The sequence below is a fragment of the Crinia signifera genome, chromosome 3, assembly GCF_055691185.1.
Source record: "Crinia signifera chromosome 3, ASM5569118v1, whole genome shotgun sequence".
Taxonomy (NCBI): Eukaryota; Metazoa; Chordata; class Amphibia; order Anura; family Myobatrachidae; genus Crinia; species Crinia signifera.
The window spans coordinates 269,973,933-269,999,167 of NC_139219.1; the positions used below are offsets into that span (position 1 = coordinate 269,973,933).

Sequence of the window (25,235 nt, forward strand, 5' to 3'; positions counted from 1 at the left end):
GGATTGTAGAGTGGGGCCTCTTGAACTTTTAGTGACTCAGACCATGATCGCTCATCTGTAAATTTGCAGATGACTGTGAGTGGTTAGCCACAGCTCAAAAAGAGTGAAAACCTGCGCTGATTAAATATGCCAGTAAATTGCATAAATTTCACAATCCGGGATCATTTTGCACATCCAGAAGCAATTCACTCACCATTGAATGGTTTTCCCAGTCTTTGCAAATGTAAGTCTGACCTTCCACAACTCTGCTCCAGATACAGGGTTTCATCACACGCCCTCCCTGATAATGCCTGGGCATGCATGTGTTTTTCCTCACACTCCCAGAGATTGGACAGTTACCACCCCCAAACGTTGTCTTCCTGTCCGTCAAATAGCGAGGGGATTGCGAATAGATATTTTCGCTATTTCACTATATTTCCATATGCATGCAAAGTCATTTGATATTCAAACGGATTGTGAATTTGCAGATCAATGATAACCTAAAAAAAATTGCCATCTGCCACTTGTACAGATCGGTAAACAAATAACCATGGTTTAGCCAGTGATTGCTGTGCAGACCATAGCCACCGATTCCACACAGACATTGGAGTGGGGCGGCATCGCTGACCCTCATTCAATAGACAAAAAATAATCACTTGTCATCTCATATAGATCATCGATGGTTGCAAAGCCATTGATGATGAACGTCCATCCATCTTAGTATCAGCCCACTATGGATGTCATTCAGGTTGACTCACAAAGCCTTGCATTGACGTGCAGCCTTGTGTGCGGGGCCGATATAATTCGATGGTCGCCAATGATTTCTAAAACGCTCGCAAATCTAAGTCGCTCTCTGGTGACTCACATTTGCGGTGCTCTTGTACATGAACAGGGCGGGCAAGTGACATCTGGTGACGTCAGCTGCCCACCCCCTGGGACCCACGTCACGGCCGAATTAACATAGGAATGCCCAGCGTTTTCATGGGGATGCCCTTATAATGCTGGGCGTTTCCATGGGTGCGACCCGTGCCTGCAGCCCCACTCTGCTCCGTGCAAACGGGCAGGCGACTGTGCCACGTCCGTTCGCACAGTTAGCCTGCACATGCACATAAGCGAATATACACATGCGCAGTCCTACACCACCGCTCCCCGTTGCAAATTCACGACGGGGAGAATCAACAAGAATGACCTCCTACTGTATACATGCATTGGCCCCATACCTGTGATAATCCTTGTAGCCGTAACTCTGTGTTCTCCCTTTCCTAAATCTTCTCCTTCATGTTCTATTAAATGAAAAGGCAGCACAGCTATTGAACGATAAACATTAATGCTGCACATTTGAACAGCTTGTGAATTTCTCATTAAAAATGTGAAAGTTGCTATTAATAGGAAATACACCCTCCCCCAGGAAATGTACCATTTTTTTTTTGTAATTATTATTTGTGTGTCATGTATTTTTGGAGTCTTAAGGCAATGCTTTCTGTACAGCTGAATTCAACATTTCCTTGCTGCGAGGCCATAGTATTCAGAATTGGCCAATTAAAAAAAGTCAATTTATTTGACTAAGCTGTACGCATATTCCTGAATGGCAATAAGTCAATATTTCATTTATACTCTGTAATGTTCTCCTGTTTTACCTTATCATATGCATTTTACTATTATTTATTGCCCCCATTAAATGGTGTCCTTAATTAGGAATGTCTGATAATTTAGGGGTTTACAAGGATCTTAAAGATATATGTATTTTTAAAACTGCTAGCAGTTCAATTGACTATTGAAGTCAAAAGTTGCTGGGGAATACCGGTAGATGGCAGTAGAGAGCCTTTCCAGGGGATTTAAATTGTCATCAGACAGATCTGAAGAAGAAACAGCAGCAGAGCTGAGAATTACTGGGCATCACTAGCAAGACATTGCAAGGGGGACTGGGGAAGAGAGAGCTGGAGACACCGATCCTCTGTCACTCCCTGCACAGGCATACTATAGCAGCAGCAGCAGCATCTAAAGGAGCTACACATCCCCAGCCTGTGTGTGCACGACCAGGAGCAGATCCACAGAGCCAGGGATTCTGTCTGCACTTTCCTGCCTGTCTTTTTCCAAGGATGTCAGTTCAGTGGGTGACAGCAGTTTTCTTCCTGGGTGTTGGCTGCGGTGTCCTCACCACAAAAGGTAAGACAAGATCATCTGTTACCAAGTAGAGGCTCTGGGAGTTTGTTGCCCAATTCTTCTGTGCACGCATTGCAATGTGACATAAACCATTTACCATGGCCATTTAACTCCAGCGGCTTCTCTACATCCTAAAATACTTTTGGAAGGCTGCATTGTTCTGAAAGCTTAGGGCATGCCTTGTCTCCTGGCCCTAGGTGTACTACAGCTCTGCTTAATTCATTATGGTAAACATGTTCTCATTGTCATTAAATGCAACATTGCAAAAAGTGTTTTTAATCCTGGTTGGAAATCTCCTGTTTATTCTGTGATAAAGTAAAGGAATACAAATGAGTAAGCATACTAGTGAATAGTTTCTGTTGGACTAGAAACACACCATTTGTTTTATAATCGGCACTACTAGGGTATAAATGATGGGAGTTGTAGTCTGGTGACAGCACTGGGAAGGTTACATAGACAGAATTGGAATTTTCTGTTTGACACCAATATGAATGGCTTTGTTTTGGTGTGTTTTAGGACTATAGCTGTCATAAAGCAGTGTACACGATTGTAGTAATATTGCCAGGCTTTGCCATTTTTAGATTTCATGATGACAGACTTTTGCACAGAAGTAGAGGATGAATCAAATCACTATTTAATGATTATGCCATACAGACTCTAGGAGCAATGTAGATGTGTTGTCATTCCCTCTGGTTGTGGGGAGTTTAATCTTTGTGTTCCAGGAGCAGGTGTGTGTAGCACCTTGAAAGATTGAGTCAGAGTGTGGTAGTGACATTGCTTGTAGCTGAATATCAGCAGTGCTCCCTATCCTGCCATCCGTCAGTTAGTAAATGGAGGAATGCATCATTTTTAAGGGTCTAATGTTCTCTTTTAACACCAGTGGCTTGTTTTCACCCCATTGCATCCAACAGCCACTGGTGTTATGTTGTTCTCTTCCATGCTGATTTCTTAAGGCGTACAAAGCAGTCATCTGCCGCCTCTTGCATTAGTCAGGGAATACTAAGTCTCTAAGTGACTTTAAAGGCTTTGTTTTGTAGCCATGGCTGATGACTTCTGAATGTCAGGATGATGGACTGCTGGGTAACCAGTGCACTCTACATGCTTGTTTGTTGCATATTTGACATCTGGAAAGTAAAATGTTCTGGATAACCACTCTTGTCATTATCCAGAACATTATCAATAACTCATATGTTCTTGATTATTGAACTCTGGTGTTCCTCAAACTCAGCAGATGTTTCACTTGCATGTAATGTGCAAAACTAAATATTTTCAAATTAGTTGTGTATTTGAAACTTTGGTCATAGTCTATACTGTAATACATTAATTTCCATTGCTGTACATTATGCATCGGTCATGGTGAATAGTATCAGAGAATTGCCAGCAAAACTAATTTTACTGTAGTTAGAATGTGTCGGCTAGTTTAAATGGACAGTTCTAGGCTGGCGCCATCATTTTGAAGTTTGTATCTGTATTCTACTGTACATTTTCTAAAGCAAGACACTTAATACAGTATAAAATGTGTTTATTGCATCCTCCTACTTCCCAAATGGAAATATATTGAACACAATTAGATTTATAAAATCAACACTAAAAAGTTTTCTACCTTTTACATTTCTGTTCTTTTGACTACTTAATACTATTTATATCTTTGTCCTTTTTTATTTTGTTTCTTAAACATCTGTATGTTATGTGTCTGGTGTATCGGTTATGCCAGCATATTGGTAGCCTGTGAGATTTAGGACAACAAAAGACAATGTGTAGTAAGAGTATGTTGAATGACGTGAGCTGATCTCAGGGGGAATAATGGTCTTTAGATTTATTGCAGATAATTGACGAATAATTGGGCAGTATGGATGGTGTAATGGTCATGGGTTCGATTCCAACCATGGCGCTAATTGTGCAGAGTTTTTATATTCTCCCAGTACTTTTGTGGGTTTCCTCCGGGTACTCCAGTTTCTTACCCCAAAAATACTGATACGCTAATTGGCTCCCAACAAAATAACCCTAGAATGTCTGTGTGTGCGTGTACGTGGTAGGGAATATAGATTGTAAGCGCCACTGGGGCAGGGACTGATGTGAATGTTCAAATATTCTCTGTAAAGCGCTGCGGAATATGTGTGCGCTATATAAGGAACTGTTAATAATTAAATAAAATCCCCACACTAAATTCAGATGGAATTGAGGCACACTTGTAAAATGCCTTTGTGAACAGTACAGCACAGCACATATTCTTGGCCAAAGAGAGCATTGTCACCCCCAGGTTCAGTTTTGAGTTAATAATCACTTTACTTTTGCTTAGTTATGGATATTAAGAATATTATATATATTAAACATGATAAAGAGAAAATTGATTGATTGATAGTTTAATAAAAGTGGATCATGGGGGAACTAAACATTACCTAGCAACCATTATTTAGATCTCGCTGGCTTGCATGTTTACCGCATCTGTTTTATCCTATAGAAATAGGACTCCTATGTCTATTTACCCTGTTATCCTGTTTACCCTGTTACACTTGTTAAGTACCTAAAATAGAAGATATAATGATTTATTTAATAAATGATCGAATGTTCCAATATATTTTAGGGCAGCTTAATAAGTGGAGTCAACTACATTATATACAGCTAACACAGACACAAAGCATACTGCAATTACTAATTTGTATAAATGGTCTTGTAGACAAAAACTAATTTTATGATCTTTTATATAATGCATGTGAATGTATCACGGGCACAGTATATACTTTGTTCCATCTATATACTGTTTCATTATGCAAGGCTTTGTTTGAAGAGATTAATGTACAGTAAATTGAATGGATTACAGAGATTTCTAATTTACTATTTGATGAAAGTTTTGTAATTGTGTTGTGATTTCCTTTGTGTGCGTAAATTTGTTTAAAAATGTTCTTTGCTATGCAATGAAATCAAAACAATGTAATGTTACACATGATCTGATACAATAGGCTTCTTCTGATAGCAGTTTCATTGTTAGTATATAGAATAGATTATATCACAACCACAGGTTATCCAAGTCAAAGCTTTCTGCATTCCCCCTGTATTCATCCTGCCAGAGCATGTCTACTGGCAATGTTCCAGTGATTCATACTCAGGAACTGTTTAGTGAGCAGGACAAGTGTATGAGATCTCTGACAACATGGCATGTCGGTCTCTCCAACCAACCAACCAACCAACCAACCAACCAGTATTCACAACACATCTGCAATACTCACCACATTTGCTCAACACCAAATTTGCTCAACCTTTGTCATCCCATCAGAACTGGTAATTAGTTTAGGGCAGGGTGAGTATAAAAACAGGAACTGGGTTCTTGGATACAGACTGCCACCTGTATACCAAGGGGGGAATGATTAATTACAATTGGGAGAATATCTGGCAGCATACAGAGCCAGTGGCATTGTGGGGAGAGCTGTTAGTACAAAATAACAATTTTCCCTGGTGCCCTCTTGTAAAAGTCCAGGCTACACATCAAGTGTCGCTATATAGGAATCAAATAAGCAGCTAATGCCCCCCACCCCATATATTAATGGCTGCAATTGCCCAACTCCCTGACCTGCCAGAATCCCCATTCCACTGACCGGATCAACTAGGAAAATTATAAATGAAGAAGGATTTGGGGGTGCTCATAGACAATAGAATTAACTGCAGTGCTCAATGGCAGCGCCATAGGTCAATAAGGTATTAGCTTGCATAAAAAGGGACATAGAGGCAAGGGAGACAGTGTAATCATACCATTGTATAATTCATTGGTATATCCTCATCTGGAATAAGTTGTATAGTCCTGGGCGACACTACATAAAAAATCAGGAATCTGGATAAAGTAGGGTCTAAAGCCAAGCTAAGCCAAGTCAAAAGGTGACTAAGAGGGAATATGATCTATATATATATATATATATATATATATATATATATATATATATATATATATACTGTATGAACAATACAACTGTCCAGAGATGTTTACCATGAGGTTTGTACAGATGACACAAGGCCCATTTAGGTTGGAGGAGAAGTTCTTCACGCAACGAAGGAAAGGTTTCTTCACAGTAAGGGCAGTAAAGTTATGGAATACTGTGCCTCAGAAGTTTGTAATCTCAGATACAATGGACACGTTTTAAAAGGGTTCGACAAATTTCTAGCAGGAAGAAGTATGGAGTTATAATAATTCATAAGTTACTGATGTGTACTCAGCAGAAATTAGGATAACCGTCCAGATTCAATCTTATGGTGTGTACATAAGGTCGATTAGGTTGGCTATTCGATCCCGATGCGATCAGATAACATTGGGAGTGAAATGCACGGCAAGCCAAAAGACATGCATGCGATATGCACTATATAGTGCAGATCTGCACTATATAGTCATTACTGCCCTGTCTATCTGGGTTTCGATTTGTGCTGTCCCGGGAGCGCGCATCGGGATCGCAAAGGTTAAAAACCTGTACGATCTGCATGTGATCCCAATGCGATTTTGACTATATAGTAAAAATTGTATGCTGGATTCTCTAGTGTGTTCACACCATTAGTATCAGGGATCTACCAGAGAGACAAGGTCACCTAGATGCTGTTTTTCTGGCTTGTATTATTTGGCCAATAAATATACCAAGGACCTTGATTATTGCTCATTATGAGCTAGCAGAGCATAATATTGTGGAGTGTGCACTAATAGTCCCAGCATGAGAGCACCTCTTGATACATGTGTGTGATTAGGGTCTGCATTCCAATATACCCCCATGTGCGCCTTCGGTACTTATGTAGTATCTGGGCGTCCGATTTAGAAATCGGATCGGATCGCATCGCATTGCATCACATCGCATGCGACCAAATCGTATGCGATGCGATGGTCAAGATTTTTCCATAGGATTCAATGTTAAAATGGTCTGAGTCCATTTTAACATAGAATTCAATGGGAAAAAGGGGTCCTTTTCCTTTCCCCACTATCCAAGTGGGCATGGAGTTGGATATAAACCTGTGGCGAGCGTAGCGAGCCACCGAGCCCGAAGCGTGGCGAGCGTAGCGAGCCCCGCGAGGGGACACAGAATACTTTTTAAGAAATATGCGTCCCCTCGCGGGGCTCGCTTCGCTCGCCACGCTTCGGGCTCGGTGGCTCGCTGCGCTCGCCACGCTATATAAAATCAACTCTATGCCCACTTGGATAGTGGGGAAATGAACAGGACCTTCTTAACATTGAATCCTATGCAAACTCGCATCGAATCGCATCGCATCTGATTGTATGCCTTAAGGTAAGGCATACAATCACAAAATCGGCAGCCCAGATACTACATAAGTACTGCGCCTTCTTGTCCATTTTTTTTGTGTTAGCTTTTTACATCAGTTAGCTGGCAGGAATCCTACAGGAGGAACAGCTACTGTTCTTATGTTGTGTGTCTTCTGATATATATGTACATCTATGAGCGCATTGAGAGTTTGTTGCTATATATGTAGACATGTTTCATATATTGTGGACATACATAGGTTGTATAGTATTTATTATAGTAACCTATTTCTTTATATTCTAATAATGTGTTTCCGGTTGTTGCCCCAGTACAGCTATGTCAGTGTTTGCCGTGTGAGTGTCTTACACATACCTAGAGAGGTGACCATATGGTTGCCGTTCCTGAGGACTGTGAGACACATTATGTGACAATCCATATGGTACCCCAGAGAGAATCGTCTGGCTTACAGAATTTGTACCTGTCAGTGAATCGCCCAGAGACTGTCACTAAATAAGTGCATCTCTTCACTCTTCCCAGTAAAATTCACTTCAAAGCTGTATCCTGTTGTGATAGCTGGAACAATAAGAATGGAGGGGGGAAGGTGAATGAAAGAAGTAATACAAGCCAATCACCTTCATAATACAGATGTAGCCTCATATTCAGCAGTCTGTTGGAGTCTACTGAATGGAAATTAATGACTTGTCATTTTTGTTTTTGTTGGGCGTTAATATTAATTTCTTATTACTTACATAGATAGATCTGAATGATATATAAATTCACAAAATAGTTAATAACATAACAAACATACATTAATTTCTTCCACTATACTGTATCGAACTGAACAAGATTTGCACTGCTAAAACTTATGTCACATTCTGCATATCAATCTCTATTGATCTACAGCAAGTGATTAGACATTTGCCAGTCAGGAAAGATCTAGTGGGATCTGCAAGCAGCAATAAGTCAATATGGAGCAGGGACAGAGTGATTTGATGCATGACACCATTTTTCAGCCTTACTTGCTTCGAAAAAAGAAATAGTATCTCATATCTGGGACAGATTACTAAAACACGGAGTGTTATGTCAGCATAAAACAAGTCTTATTATACTAGAGTAGTACACCAGGTTGTGTAACACGTTATGCACATTTCCAGATGAGTGATCACACCCATTGGCGTCTATGTGTGATTCTGGCTCTGATGTTTGGTTGTGCCTAGGTAAGCAGGACAGCCAATGGGAAGGAAGGGGCTTATCACACAGGCTGAGTGCAGTGAGTACTCTGAGGGTACAAAGTGGGGAGAGGGGAAAGTGGACTCTTTTTGTGGGGCCCCACAAAAAGAGTCCACTTTCCCCTCTCCCCACTTTGTACTTACACATTGGACTCAGGGGAGCACCACCAACATACAAAGACCTCTTATCCTGTAAGGGACATTACGTCTAAAAAGTTGGTCACAGGCAACTCAGGCCAAACCCCACCAGAGTGGTGAAAGGGGTCCCCTTTGACCCAATTCACACTTGGTGAGTAGAACCTTGTGCGGTTCCCAAACCTCTCCTCTACAATAAGTACTCTGAGGGTGTCAGAGCACAAATGTGATAACACTCAGACAATAGCATGAATGCCTGTACTCCTGAGAAAGATGTATTTTTTGTGGGTGGTCCAGGGCACATGCAACGTTTAGATGGTGATAAAGATGATGGACACTTGTGATTAGCTAGATGCAGATACATCACTTATGCTGATGGACGCTTTTTGTGTTGCTCTAACATGTATTAAGATTTTGGGTGATAGGATGAGATTTTAAGTAAAATTTGAAATCGCACAAAATCGCATTTTTAGAAATGGTACATTTTTTGAAAAAATCTCAAATGTAATAGAATGTAAATTGTGGTATGAAAAATGCGACGACATGCGACTTTTGGTCATGAAAAAGTGTGAATTTTAGTCATTCAGGCATTTTTTTAGACATAGTAATTTGCGGGGGTTTTTTCGGTAAAAAATAAACAAACATTGTGGGGTCTGTTTGGTCTGTATACAATAAAAAGTACCTTTTGAAAACGCAAGGTGTGCTGATAAACCATTTACATGTGTGTGTGTGAGATGAATGAACTTATAATCATGGTCATTAATAGCGTACAGTGCAGCATAACAAATCGGTTTTAACTGCAATAAAGTCACCATTATCCTGATAACAATACAGCCATAATGACTGTAGCAAAATGAAATAAATTGATCAAGGTTTCTGCTTAGTATTTAAAACAATGATCTACTTTCTAAGCTTGGCTATTCCTACCCCTCATCTATATTATAAGGAATGTTCTTTCTATTCCTCTTCCACTGCTGCAATTCCCAGCCAATAAGTGGCTCTTCTGTCATTGCTGGGAACTAGCTAATTAGTGACAGGGTCATGGCTTCTATTCACAGTCTACTTTAAATAGCTCTAGTGAAGGTAATTCACCTGATACCATAATATACTTTGTGATATCTTATTTACATCAGAAGAGTAATCATGTGTGACCAGTAATACAAAATGACTCTGGTACTAAATTCACAAAAGAGGGGGTGGGGTGAGGATGGGGGTGTCTGAGATCCATATAGGCTTCATATTATTTTTAGAGTCTTAAAATAAAACACAAAAAAAATATGTACAGTAACACAAAACTTGTTAAAAATAAACTTTTTATGCAGAAATATGCATATTATGCATATTATTATTAATATTATTTACTGTATTTCTAAAAAGTCAAAACATTTATTTGGAAAATGTAAAACGTATATAAAATCACAATCCTATGGGCAGTATTCAATACGGTCAGCGGGGAGGTTAAACGGCAAGGATCGGCAAAAACAAGCGATCCTCGCCGTTTAACCCCCCTACCGGCTGCTCACCATATTCAATGTTCTGGGGGAATCCTCACTGTCAGATGACGGCGAGGATTACCCCAAACAGCGAGGCTCGCGGCTAATGTGGGAGCCCGCTGTATTTAGCCGTGAACCTCACTGATTTAGCGGCCGCACACGCCGTTTCCACGTCACTGCAAACACAAAATAAACTTAACAGGGAAGTGGAGCCGCAGCAAGTAATCTATGACCGGTTAACATGTAAGCATTCTTGCCTAACATCCTGGAAGCTGCGGGAAGCTCAGGGTTTTTAGTGTACCCCCTACCCTTCCGCAGCCCTGGAAGAGTTGGTGGACCTCTCACATCCTTCCCACTTCCTAGTGAAGTGGGCAGGATGAGGTTAAATGTAGTGTAGACCTATCAGCGCTGGGAAAAGAGTGGGGCTAAAGACGATCTGACATAGTTTAGCCCCGAACCTGATCGCGGAGTTATACATTTTGGGGCATTTCCTCATTTTGGGGATGGGGCCTGATGAGGATACAATCCAGCTCTGCCCACCAAGTGAAAATTTAGGGGGTTATTCTGGTTCACTCGCAAAGGCAAATTCTCTATGGGGTGTATGGGGCTATAGATTATACATCATGTATATTCTAAAAGGTACTGCATACCTCATTTACATATGTGCTATTATGCAGTGACAGGTTAAGTTCACCCACCAGTACAAGACAAACCCGGGATTAGGGATTTCAATTTTTTATCATATTTATTTAAGCCAAATTTTACAAGTAAACAGGATAATTTATACATTTCAATAAATGATTGATTAGTGTATAATCAGATTGAATATTGTTACATTAGATCTAAAGTATATATTCTTTGCGTACAACTCTCTTACAAGCAAAATATATTTTTTCCCATTGATACTCATAGGACCATATCAAAGTCCGTTCGATCGGATCCCTTAATTCGCAAGGGGTCCAAAGTTTGGCGTATGTGCATGCGCAGCCGCATTTCTGAGCATGTGCAAATGACAGGTGCATGCGGCCACGGCGAACAGACTGTTTGCCGAATGCACGCACCCAAGATAGCGTCCAACTCATTAGCATATGGGAATGCCCATGGTTGTCATCTACCCGCTCACTTCCCCCGAGCATCCACGAATATATAAGTGACTTCAAAGTCACAAATGATGTGGACGGATCCCACTAGGCTGTGCATGGATGGTACTGTGTAACATTTATTTACAGACCCTGCGAGCGAATCTCCCTTTGCGAATGGTGGGCCGGCATGCCACCATTCGCAAGGTGGGATCTTGTTGACTCGCAAGGCCTTGCAGGAATGTATTTAGCCCAGCTTTGAAGTAATCCACTGCACTGTTTCATGCATTTCTGTCATATATAATAAGATTCTTTTTATTATTATTTATTCATTTTGCACTGTCTGACAGCACAAGCTTATATCAAGATTAAGCAAACAGGACTTTTCAGTACGGGTTAAATATCATTTTGTTTATATACATTTATATAGCTCAAACTTATTTTGTTGCATTTTACAATTTAAAATATATTGTATACTAAATGCACTGCCAGTCTAATCACATAAACACAGCGTCTTCCCCCTGGTCGGCCAGCTACCACAACCAATGTTCTAGGAGAATAGTAACATTCAATCACAAATCTCAGCAGAGTGTCATTACTGTACCTGAATATTTGTGAGAATGTTATACCATAATTGATTACATTTCTATTCACATAGTACAGCTGCGATCACCTAGCATAAGCCTGGGACCAGTCATTGTGGTCTCTTCTAGCCAAGTTACCAGGCTGTGTCATCACAGTCATTTATACATCCATAGATTACTATATTCAGCACTCAATGCCATTTTATCTGTGCGCCATTGAGAGGGGCATAGGATATCAGGATGATGTGTTACAAAGAATAGCTCTGAATTAAAAAAAAATTCTAGTATTTTAAGGCAGACGTTGGATAGATAATCAGTATAAGTCACTTGAGTGTTTGTTGTTAGGTTTAGGCCAATGGTTCTCAAACTGTGTCTCTAGCACCCAGGGGTGCTGTGAGTCTCCTGCCAGGGTGTCTACGGTTGGTGGTCCAGGACCAAATGAAATTATTTATTGTCAAAGTGATTAACCTTTTGAGTGCCAAGTGAATTTGTCAAAATTGGTGTGAAAATTGCCAAGCAGACCTTTTTATTCATCATAATGACCTGCAATGTTTACCTGATGTAAAACATTTTTCATTTGAATTTATATTACAAATGTGAGCGATGCTGGTGTTTTTTGGAGGATATTTTGTGCATCTCTAACAGATGTTGGCATTCAAAGGGTTAATAAAACCACTGCTAGTGGCTGCTAATCATAAACCATGTAGACATCACCATGTAACTGGACGTAAGATTGACAGGTAGGAACAATTTACATAATTTATTAATAAAAAAAAAAACATTTTAGAGGTGCTGTGAACAAAACGCTGATAGTCTAGGGTGCTGTGACTCAAGAAAGTTTGAGAACCACTGGTTTAGGAGAAGGAAAATGAATAAAGAAGAACAACTTTAAATCTGAATTTATTGAAGATGACTCTGACTTTACATTCAGCCCAGCCCGGCTTTAACTTGTCTCAATTGAAAGCCTGTCCTAGAGATGATACTTGATAAATAGTTATTTAAATCCAGTAGGCTTTCCTTTTCATGTTGAGAAGATTAAGAGGGAGAAGAGGAAACCTGCCAGCTGGCTGTGTAACATCTCTTCATCATCTTCAGCTGCAGCACCACAGCTCCTGGACAGCAAGCAGGTTTATGCTGGAACAGTTTACTGTAAGCGGAGACTTCTCTGGGACTGTAACTGATGCAGGAGCGGAGGCAGGACTCTGTGCCCAGTCACTGTCAGGTGACAGCACGTTCGGCTTCCTATGGTGCCACCCTCTCAGTGAAGCATATTTTGCTTTCCGCCTACTTTAGCTGCCTGGCTTCCCGATGTGCTCCTCTCTGGTAGCCGATTTAATTTAATTGATCCAATAAGTGTTTTTCAGTTTGCGTGCAGTCTTGGGTCTAGCAGCCAAATGATAGCCCACTGGAACAGTCACAGGGCCATGGGAACTTCCTAACCATTTCCCCAGCACTTGGAATTCACTCTAGGCTGTCCCAATCAGTCCAGCAGCCTCTCACTTCAGCCATCACCGGTCACTGATTGCCCACTGTTTCTGGGATTTTTCTTTGTGCACTCAGCCACCAGAACACTTAGCCACTGAGTCGGCTTGTGGGATTTCCTGTCAGATACCCTGTTGCATGTCCAGGCTCCCTGCTGAACTTGGCCAGACTGGTGTCCTTTCTTTAACATTCACCATTCATTCACAACATTAAAAAGTATTTTAAATATTATGGGGCATGTGGAAAACTTCTGAAAACTCCTACAATGCATGCATTACGAGGTACTCTCACAAAGTGCTGGTGCGATAGTATCAGACGGTATAACAAGTGTGGTACAAAAGTGATGGGCATTCCTGGGTGGTGACAACGAGGTGGCTGCCAGAGCAAGAAAACATGGGATGTTCAAGGCATGTGTTATAGTAGTGCCATGCAAGTGGCTGTAGACACAGATGCAGAGCTGCAGGCATAGGAGGCTGTGGCCACACAGAGAAAATGGTGCATGGTTCCAACGATGGTGTATTCAATATTCCAGAGTGCACAAATACTAAAAGTTGGCATCTCAGTCCTTGCATATTTGGATGCACAGATATATATATATATGGTGAGGGTTTGTAGGCCATTTGCATAGACTCACTAGACGGCTTACTGCTGTTAGACACTGGTGCATGTGCTACAGGGCATACAGGTAACCTTTACCGTGTTTATACTGTATATATCCCACATCACCAGAATGGTGCACAGAGGAGCAGAGTCAGTTAGCCTTGAGATGATCCATGCAATCTGTTTCCACAGGAAAATTCCCTTGAGCTATTCAGTTTCAGATCAGCGATCTGTCCTCAGTGCCAGATTAGATAGGGGGGCCCCCTTGCACTTGTCATTACTGGCCGCAAACTGCATGGGAGAATATTACACTGTCAAAACACAGAGTAAAGGCAGTATAAACTTGGTCAATGGGTAACTGCTGGGGGGGGGGGGGTATATACATATATATATATATATATATATATATCAGCGTTATGGGTGGCACTCTCCGTTAATAATGCACAATCTTAGGCTGCCATTATAGTCAACGTTTCGAAGCTTAACTTTAATGCTTCTTCATCAGGACAATCAAAGCAATAACATACAGTAACACAACCTCACGATTGACCATCAGCCAGGTCCCGGTGTCTAGACGCATCGCTCGTCAATGATGTGAGACGCACCAGGCAGCCGCGTCGAGCCGTGCATGCGCAGGACGCATGGTAACCTGGGCGACGATAAACAAAATCTAAAATACAATACATAAGAGATGACAATGTGTCAGTTAAAACCAATGCCGGGACAGACAAAACATAATCAGACACATGAGTACATAAGAAATACCACAACAAAACTATACTATTAAGCGGCATGCATCATAGGAATATATTTGTTATATTCCTATGATGTATGCCGCTTAATAGTATAGTAAAGTAAGAGATTTTGGGAGAGTTTTTAAAAACATTTTTAAAGCAGCAAACAATAACATGGCTAAATCAACCTGTTTTTTTCAGTGTGAATGATTGCCGCTTTAAAAAAATGGGAAAACTGTCCCAAAATCTCTTACCTGGTCTCACACCCCTATTACATTTGACCGTGGTGTCAAAGTGCAATGTGTCCTGACAAATAGGAAATTGAGATCAGTGAGTGATGTGACAGATATTTCCTTACAGAGTGCAAAGGTCCTGACAAATTAATGGAATGAGTGCTGTCTCCAATTGACCTCAAGAATCCTGAAATGTTAAATTCTACTGCGGCATCAGCGTGGTTAATAGAGCAATGAGTGCCGCCATTGCTTCCTGGATGTACTGATATGAACTAAGGGCACCAAGCCAAGTATTTCTGTTCTAGTAAGCCCGCTCAAAACTAATGCTTCGAAAGCTAGTCTGCTACCTTGTGATTACCTCTGTGTTTGTGCATGTGAGAGAGAAAGATATGTAGTTTCACTCACTGCCAATAGATGGCAGTGTTTCAGAGATACACAAACGGACACTAGACATATATATATAAGCCTGATGACAAGACTGTTGTGTTGAAACGTTGCTGTATAATTTGCTGATTCACTAAAAAGTTTTCATGTTGAAAGGCTGGAGTGCTGCATTCTTTTTGAACTGTATTTATGCTGAGGCATTGTGTGGGCACCCGCCGAGAGAACAGTGGGACAAGTGGCTGTGCTGGACCATCCTGGTTGCTATTTATATGTAGCTAGATGATAGCGGTGAATGCTGTCTATTTTCATGTCAATTTATTATTATTATTATTATTATAAAACTATTGGAATAATTAAAGATAAATGTGTGTGTGTGGGTGGGGGTGGGGGTGGGGGGGAGTGGGGACTTGCCATTTTTTCAGACAAAAAGGCCCAGCCGAGAATAATAAAAACAAAGCAAAAAAAACAAACAAAAAAACCCTTTTCTTTATTTGACATTCACAAAGTCATAATGCAAAACATACCCCATTCATTACGGTGCAAACCAGGCGTGACACAGAAGCTGCAGAGCTGCTACACTGCTCTTATTTAATTCAGCATATATGGCAATAATGAGATGTATTCCATGGCCTTTCTAACTGCTCAGAAATCTCGGAACTCGGGTGAATAAAATAAACAAAAATGCCTAATAGCGCAGTAATACCTTGTACATTCATCGGCTTGCTGAACTTCGGAAGGGTTAAACCTTGTGCGTGATGTCAGCCTTCTAAATGTTTGCAAAGCAACCATACGTCTTTACTTAACTAGCACCAGGGAATATTTCTATTCTGGCTTTACAAATACTCATGCTGACTGCAAACAAATTAATAGTTTAAAACTGCAATTCCTCCTACACTGTTTAACTGCATACTGTTCCGTGCATGCACCATGCACAGCTTCCGTGGATTATGTAAAATATATGTAATACTGACACTTGGCTTTTTTTGGGAAATCGTTAGGTGGAAAACAATAGTCTATATATATCCCGCTGTCTTTCTCTGCAACTTCTACATTCTAGTTCAGTTTTTATTTCCGTCTAAGGATGACGCTTAAGAACCCCATTTATATGGGTTTAAATACGTCTATTCTATCAAACATGTTGATTTCTTTTCTTTTGGAAGTAAACAAATTATTCGAGCAGCTACTGTAGAAGGAGAAGACATGAGCGCTGTGATAATAATGAGGTCTCGTGGGAAGCTATCATGTATCAAGGCTCATATGGTAAATTGGTTATGCCGTCCTCCTGTTTTCCTTGCTCTGAGGTTGGCATAGTTCTGTGTAGACATATCACGCACCCTACACTCAGTAACATGGTACAGCAAGAGCCGTCCAAGCTTTCTAATCATACAGCTTGTGATAGGAAACACATTGTCAGACGCTCAGGACATGTGATAGGTTGTCCAGATTTGAATTTAATGACAAGATGACGGGAGCAAGGTGACAGTCACACGTCATCTCATATGACAAACGTTTACGAGACATAAACGTTTTTATTCAGCCTGGCTGTAATCTTCCCTATATTCGTGTTGCTGGATATTGCTATGGTAATCGAAATGCTGTAATGTTTAAAAAAAAAAAAGACTATTAATCAAACCTGCTTTTATAATCCCCGATCAGCAACCTTGCTATTGTCACTTACGCAGGGTTGCCTACTTTTAAAGTCTCCTCTCCTGGAGAAGCCCGGAGAGGAGATTGTCAGCAGCACTTCGAGGGGCGGGGCCTTATGTAGACTTCATTAAGTTTCCGAGGAGGGGGCAGGGCTAAATTACACAATTTGCATATTTAGCCCTTCCCCCAAAAGCCGCAAATCGAGGTAAAATAATGGGGATATCTGGGGTGCGGAATACGGGAGAGTCGCTTACCTTTCCAGGGGGCTGGGAAGGGTACCTTATATTTGGGAGCCTCCCGTCCATTCCGGGAGGGTAGGCAACCCTGCATTTATGAAGTATTTCTCTCTCTCTCTCTCCCCAGTCATTGTAGTTTACTCAATATGGGCCTGAGGATACATTCCCTAGCTCTGGCTAATAAAAGGGGATTAGTGGTAACAAATAGAGTAGCCCTTGGATGAGTCTCTTTATATCCCTATGTTAAAAATATTAGGGCTAGAATAACCTATAGAATGTTTACAATGTTAGGTCTGAAAACCAGTAGCCAGAACATTAGAACTTTATAAATTACATAGAACTTAAATCAGCCAACTCCATATAGATGGAATATGGCTGAAACTGGGGATTTTTGTCTACCGGGGGCAAGCCAGCATTAGTAAAGGCACCTCAGACAGATGAGATAAATTGCACAGGTTCTGAAAGGTGCAGGGTACTACAATGAACAGTACATATGAGTATCACATCCAACACCCGGGGCATGTGACCCCCTAGCATCCCCCCTCTAGTTTTCTAGTTGCCCTGGGTAGAAGCCCAGGGAGGAGAGGCTGCTGAGCCCGCCTGCATTCCCAGGGGAACACCCAGCATTTTCATGGGGGCGCCCATTCAATTCAGACTGTTCCCCTTGTCGTGCAATGACGGTATTTCAGGCATTGCACGGCGGCGGGCTACAAAGTCGCAAATTACGTCATTTGCTCCCACGGAACCCCGCCGCGGAGGGGCCGGGAGATTGCCCCGATTTCATGGATCCTCCCAGCCATGCCGGGAGGGTAGACAACCCTGCACCATTGGTCCCTGGTGCAAATAAGCTGGGGATCGATCACTAATGAATTAGACCCTATATTCACATTTAGTAAATTTCCCCCACAGTAACAAATCATGGAGCATTTTTATTTTACATTGTAAATTGACATTTTGCCATGGTTCATTTCTTTAATTCTTTTACATTGGCAACAAAGATCTGTCAGCCCTGGAAAACAGCACTGTAATTGTAACAAAACACAATGCTGATTTACATCACACTTGTTGCTTGTCTCCAGAATACCCGCATTGATCCTGTACAGTGTAATAAAGGTATGTGATAGATGTGGCAGTCACTGCTGGGGGGTATGGCTAGTATGTGCTGTGTATACAGAATAACTGACATAAGTATGAGTGAGAGTAATATAACGGCCATTCCATTCTCTTTAATAAGGAAACATATCAATTATACTGACGGAAACCAGGTGATGGGAAATCTTCATCTCTTCAGATGTCTGTCATCCAGCCAAGCACCGTGTATGATTCATGCCTTAGCTTGAAATTGCTGGAGACATTTATGTCAAATGAAAGTATACAGAATATATGAAATTATACACAATATTTGTTTTCAGTTTGTCTGTTACCCCTCTGTTAGGCTGATCATACAGTACCTTCTTGGACTGATTTAGTTGAGCATGCCCTGTACTGACTCTCACTGAATGCATACAGCATAGTGTAGTATATACTGTAGTGTGTGGTTTGTACCTGCTGTTTTCTGTGACCACTAGAGGGCAGTTGAAAACAGTCATCAGAAAATTCATTGTGACAACCTGTCAGGGACCCAATTTATTTATTTGTGTAGGGATATTTTTACGTGTTCTAAAAGCAAAAGCAAATTCAAATACTTAAAGAATTTTAAGAAACTACAGTTTGTAACATCTAATCTGTTAAAAGTGATGTTTTAAAAATTGCCAAGATTCAGTTGTTTACTTGTATATTTCACTTTACAATAAATCAGTATAAATAGCGACAAGTGTTTGATACTTGCTGAAATTAGGATGTTCGCTTGCAGATAATAATAAAGGAAGCCGCAACATGTTTTTTATTCTTTATTGAATATCACCATAGTGACAGATGAGGACCCTTCCACTGTATGTTCTTGTCAGAGGAGTGGCACTGCCAGATATGCAAATAAAATGTTATCCCTGCTCTCACCCGTGTCTTAATTCTATCTGTGTTATGTTATACTCAAGGGGCCCACTGGACACTTAAGGACGGTAACCAATTAGTAGTGGTACTGGTAATTTACCATGGATGATTATCTTGCCCAGGTCTATCCAATTAGCCTCGATGTCACTGCTTATTGGGGATTCTGCGATAAGAAGCCCCCCACCCCATTTGTGGCAGTAAAAATACATAGATCCGTGACTTTGCACGGATTCCTTGTGTTGGCATTCAAGAGAAACGTAACTTTAACAGCCAATGATGTCAGATGAATATATACTTTTGGAGCATTTTGTAATGTAATATCAGTGTAATGCTCCACACAGTGCAGTGTTGCCAAGTATAGTGGACTATAAACATTATGGGGGAGATGTATCAAAACTTGGAGAGAGATAAAATATAAAAGGATAGCAACCAATCAGCTCCTGTTATTTTTCAAACACCGCCTATAAAACAGCAGCTAGAAGCAGACTGGCTGGTACTTTATCTCTCTCCATTGTTTGATACATCCAATTTTGGGTCAGATGCTCTAAGCTTCAAAAAGTGATAAAGTGGAGAGGGATAAACAACTGGCCAATCAGCTCATAACTATCATGATACCTGCCGGGTTTGAAAAAAATTACAGTTTGGAGCTGGTTGGCTGGTATTTTATCACTTTCTACTTTATCACTTTTTGAAGCTTAGTTCCCCAGGCTCTTTATGTTATTTAATGCATCTCTCCTTATGTGATATATAACTGTATAGTATTCTGTTAAGATATTGTCTAGGTACAGTAATACAGTATTGCTACAGTGGTATAATAATTGTACTCGCTAAGGTATACCCAGGGTTGCCTACCTGACCCTCTCCTTCAGGGAGAAAATGCTCTGTTCCTGGACTTCCCTGGTAATGTATGATTGCCAGCACCTGTGGTGACACCTTTCTTATCAATTACCTAGCTCCCCACAGGTGATGGGAATCATACATTACCAGGGAAGTCCAGGAACAGAGCATTTTCTCCCTGAGGGCAGGATGTACTAAGATAAAAATGCGGTAAAACCCCTGTTTTACCGCATTTTCAAATGTACTAATTCTCGGCCGCCGCGCCATCACAGGCAGGGTATTGCCGCCTATGGGCTTCTATCTCCACCTGCGCCCACTGTCCGCTGCAGAATCCTACCCCCCTCCCCGTCACCCGTGCTGCTCCTCCTCCCCCAGTAGCATGTCCTTCCAGCTGCAGGGGGAGGAGGAGACACTGGGTAACACCGCAGAGCCCAGGAGGTGACAGAGACCCCTCACACACCGCATTACCACAATGCTAGCCCTGAAGGAGAGGGTCAGGTAGGCGACCCTGGTCAAACCTCCCAACATTTACATTTCATAAATCAGGACGCTCCTGAAAAGGGATGTGGCCTATGTAATGGGGGTGTTGCCTCACGTGAATTCCACGGACACAGGTCACGCCCCATTACTACAGGGACCAGCGCTATGTAAGTTGCTGGCCATGCCCCCAGTCCCTCTGCCTCTCTGAATAGATGCTGTCTATTTCCCGTTCTGCTGCACCGGGCAAGGGGGACTCCCAGCTGCCCCCCCACCACCGCGGGACCATCCCAGAAATCCATGACAGTCTTGCAAAAAGTGGGACAGTTGGAACATTTAAGTCTCTCCAACTATATATATTGTACATCCTCCAAAAACTTACCTCATACTTGCCTTGTAAGGTATGATTGCCATCACCTGTGGGGAGCTACAGTAGATAATTGATGTGTTTCACCACAGGTGATGACAATCATACATTACCAGGGAAGACCAGGAGCAGAGTATTTTCTCCCTCATGGAGAGGATCATTTTTGGGAGGTATGGCTTACCTGACACCCATTAAGCTTAGATCATGTTGCCTACCCCTGACCCTCTCCTTCAGGGAGAAAATGCTCTGTTCCTGGTCTTCCCATGTAATGTATGATTGCTATCACGTGTGGGGAGCTAGGTAATTGATAAGAAAGGCGTTTCACCACAGGTGACAGCAATCCTACATTACCAGGGAAGGCCAGGAACAGAGCATTTTCTCCCTGAAGGAGAGGGTCAGGTAGGCAACCATGGTTTAGATTCAAAAGCAAACAAGTATAAATCCATAACTGTAAATCATTGCAGGGACCATAGTGAATGAATTAAGACAGTTTCATATTAGTCTGAGTATTTCTAGCCTTGTGTCGGATTATCAGCCGTCCAAGCCAACAGAGCCAGTCAGCTAATCAGAAAAGCCGCTGACCTCTGCATCTTATTAGGCAGACTAGTGCAGCCAATTGGTCTTTACCATGACAGAAACATTCAACAGTTATCTGATTGGGGGGGGGGGGAGTTGCTGCATGTGAAACAGACACTTTTTGTTGGTAAACTCTCCTTTTCGAATCCCTTTCATAAGCAATTATTGCATGGAGCGTCTATGTTAATCAGCTTTGCTACTTATTTTACAAGCAGATTCTCCTGGGAACTGCAAGCACTTTTCATTCATGGCAGTGGAAGAATACCTGCATATATTTTCTGCACATCAAGTATAAGTGGCTGCAGAGGTTAGAGATTAAGGTAAATAGAAAACTGTATCTTTCTCATCTTTCACCATGACACAAATGACAGACCTGTGAGAAAGGAGTACGCCCTACCTGTGAATACCGCTTTAAAGGATAGAACTCCAGGTAAACACAATCATTTGCTTATACAGTAACACTGGCTTCCCATTTCCAAAACACCTGTAACCTCCTAACCACCAGGAGTTGTAAGATAAACTACTGTGCCTGCATTGGGAAGTTAACAATGGTGCTGATGCAGCAAGGAAAACATCTTGGGAGGATGAAGGGTCAGCTGCAAAACATTATTTAGATATGGGAAATTATTGCTACACCTAAAAACATTCATTGGTGTTTACATAAACAATGCAACAACAAAAGTTGTTTTACCTTTTAAACATTTATCTGGAGAGAAAAATAATATGGATACCAGAGACAGATTCTCGGGATTTCTGCAAGTCCTGGTATGGGGCATAGATAGACAAAATATAGCTCAGAGGGGCATTCCAAAGCCATTTTACTCACTACATTAAGTGCCATGGCACTGTGGTTGCCATGGTAGTACCATGACGCTGGGTCATCTGCAGAATGATCAATCAATAATAGTAGTCTGATGGGCTTTAAATAAGGTGATTCCTACGGTATGCAGTCATTAGATCTACAGTGTCTAGGTTGCCAGTCAAAATGTCGACATGGTCAAAAGGTTGACAGTCAAAATGTCGATATGGGCAAAAGTTTGACATGAAAAGGGTTGACATACTTTACCATGCACGTGGGCATAGAGTTAGATTATAATAATGTGCTGAGCACATCGATGCACCGTGCTCACGGTACACTTATACAGTGTCCATGTCGACTTTTCTAGTCATATAATCCCCAAAAAACATGAAAACCTAATGTCTACCTTTTACGTGTCACCTTTTCAATGTCGACCCTTTGACCATGTCAACCGTTTGACCGTGTCAACCTTTTTACTGTCAACCTTTTGACCCTGTCGACCAATAGGGGTCAACCTTTTGACTGTAGACCTAGACATTGTAGATCTTATATCCCGTAACCGATTCCTATGTCTGCATTAGTAATTTTGTTACAAAAATCACTAAAAGTGATTTGCAGTTTTAAATCGGTAAATGGAATCAAATTGTAAATGTTTGATATTAATTTCCCATTTGGCATAATTTATTAATAATAAAAATAATAATAACGATATGCACGATAACTATATCGTTAACAATATTATCGTACAAATGGTTTAGTGTGTACCCACTATATCATTAAAGATGTGCCCTCCAACAAATCTTCAACGATCCCCCCTGTACATGCAGTCTATTATGTCAATATCGTCAGCGACTGCATATTATGGGGGAGTCTCGGTGATGTCACCCAACAATATCGTAAACGATATAATTCATCGTATTAGCGCTACATCTTCTGTTTCGCGACACTGACAATATCGGCAGTGTCGCATATCATATAGTGTGTACCCAGTTTTATCCTATTGTGTATCTATTGCGATGAAGAGACTTAATAGGAGAGAATCTGATTCACAAGTACCAGATTTATTTTTTCATCGTCTACTTCTTCCTTAAGGATGTGGTCTTCTTCTCAGGGACTTAGCACTTAGCACAAATAACATAGCACCTTAGAACACCGACAGTTCGTGTGAAAGTAGGCTTACCCCTTGCCACTGCAGTGTGGAGTCTTTAGAAAGCTTTTCCATGTTTTAGCTTAGCAGTTACGGTATATCCGCAGGCAGGATTTGTGAATTAAATGGCTGGACCTGCGCTAGCACAAGGGAACCAAGTGAAGTGGAAAATAATTAAAGTGACAAGTTGTGTTATTCTGATCAAAAGTGCTGAAGGCAAATAACCCTGACAGCTCCTACGTTTATTTGAGGCCTTCTTAATGAAGGACAAGGGCATGGAGTAGAGAGCTGCGTTTTCTGCGTGATGTTTCTGCTTTTGGGCTTCCAAATGCTTTTTTGACCTGATTCTGTTAAAATATCAAAGGTTAAATCTACAGATAGTGCAAAGAGACAGACAGAGGGATGATTGATTTAGTTACACCATAGGTTCTTATGTTTGTAGACCTTTACGGGGGCAATGTAGAGAACAGATTTGCTATGGAATCTGCATCTAGATTTTGAAAATGTATAATCTTCTTCTAATGCTGGTTCAGTATATTATGGTACTAACTCATCTTTGCGGCCACCGCTATGCCAGTTACGTTATCCGCTACTTAACCGCTACGTAAGGATTTTCGGTGAGCAACTACCCACCCTCCTGTGTCCACACCGCCATCTATTTCCTTTACTAAAGTTGTGGCGAGCGCGAAGTGTGGCGAGCTATGCAAGCCCGTGAGGGGGCAATGGTGCTACGTAAGTTCCGTAGCATAAGCGGTGGCCGCAACAATAAAGAAATAGCTATTATTTATAGTAAATGTCATAAGAAATTATTTTATAGCAGAACTGGAGTTGATCAGATTTAAGCATCACTGAGAATATTGCTGTTTACTCTACAAAGTCATCTGCAAATATCTCCAGCTCCTGTTAAACAAGGAGTTTGATCGGGTGGCTGGCCACATGTGTGCTTGTTATATAATGCTTCATGGTTAATCCCGGCTGGCACTGTTTGGCTACCTGTATGCATGATTGAAGACAACTGGCCAGGACGGTAGTCGGTGTCACACAACCAAGTCATTCTATGGAGCAGGGGATCTGACAGGAACAGTGTTATCCGGTGAAAACACTGGCGACCTGATTAGATTTACTGTATACTGCATGCATAAATCTAGACAGGTGATAGCAATGTCCAGGGGCTGGCTGGCAGCTTTTTGCCTGGGGGGCAAGTCCAGAGCACTGGCCCATAAGTAACAGTGCATCGTTAAATGGAGGTTTTTCGTTTAAAAAATACTTATTGATTAATATAATAATATTTACTATAATAATAATAACAGAAAACCACAGGCTGCCCCCCCCCCCCCCCCCCCCTGTATAATAGTAATAACATGACACCACAGGCTGCTTTCCCTGTATAATCATAAAAGAACACCACAGGCTGCTCCCCTGTATAATAACTGGACAACACAGGCTGCAGTAGCACTTCGTAACGCCCACACCAGTTGCCAAAAGTAGTACTGTGTTTATACGTAATGCCCACACCAGTTGCCACTAATAGTAGCACTGCCTATAGTACGTAACGCGCACACAAGTTGCCAACAGTAGTAGCGCTGCTTATTTGTAGCACCCACACCAGTTGCCAACAGAAGTAGTGCTGTGTAACGTCCGCACCAGTTGCTGACATTAGTTACGCTGCGTAACACCTACACCAGTGGCTGACAGTAGTAGCGCTGCGTAACACCCACACCAGTGGCTGACAGTAGTAGCGCTGCATAACACCAACACCAGATGCTGACAATAGTAGTGCTGTGTAATGCCCACACCAGTTGCTGACAGTAGTGGCGCTGCATAACACCCACACCAA

At 41.4% G+C, this 25,235-nt stretch overlaps 1 protein-coding gene across 1 annotated transcript in view; it reads left to right on the forward strand.

Annotated features, from left to right (window-relative positions):
• Nucleotides 1-1,847: 1,847 nt before the first annotated feature.
• Nucleotides 1,848-25,235, forward strand: part of CLSTN2 (calsyntenin 2) — a 741,013-nt gene continuing 717,625 nt past the window's right edge. The window contains exon 1 of the mRNA XM_083178042.1: nucleotides 1,848-2,145. Coding sequence (XP_083034168.1) covers nucleotides 2,079-2,145 — 67 coding nt within the window. The 5' untranslated portion in view covers nucleotides 1,848-2,078. The remainder of the gene's footprint in view (nucleotides 2,146-25,235) is intronic.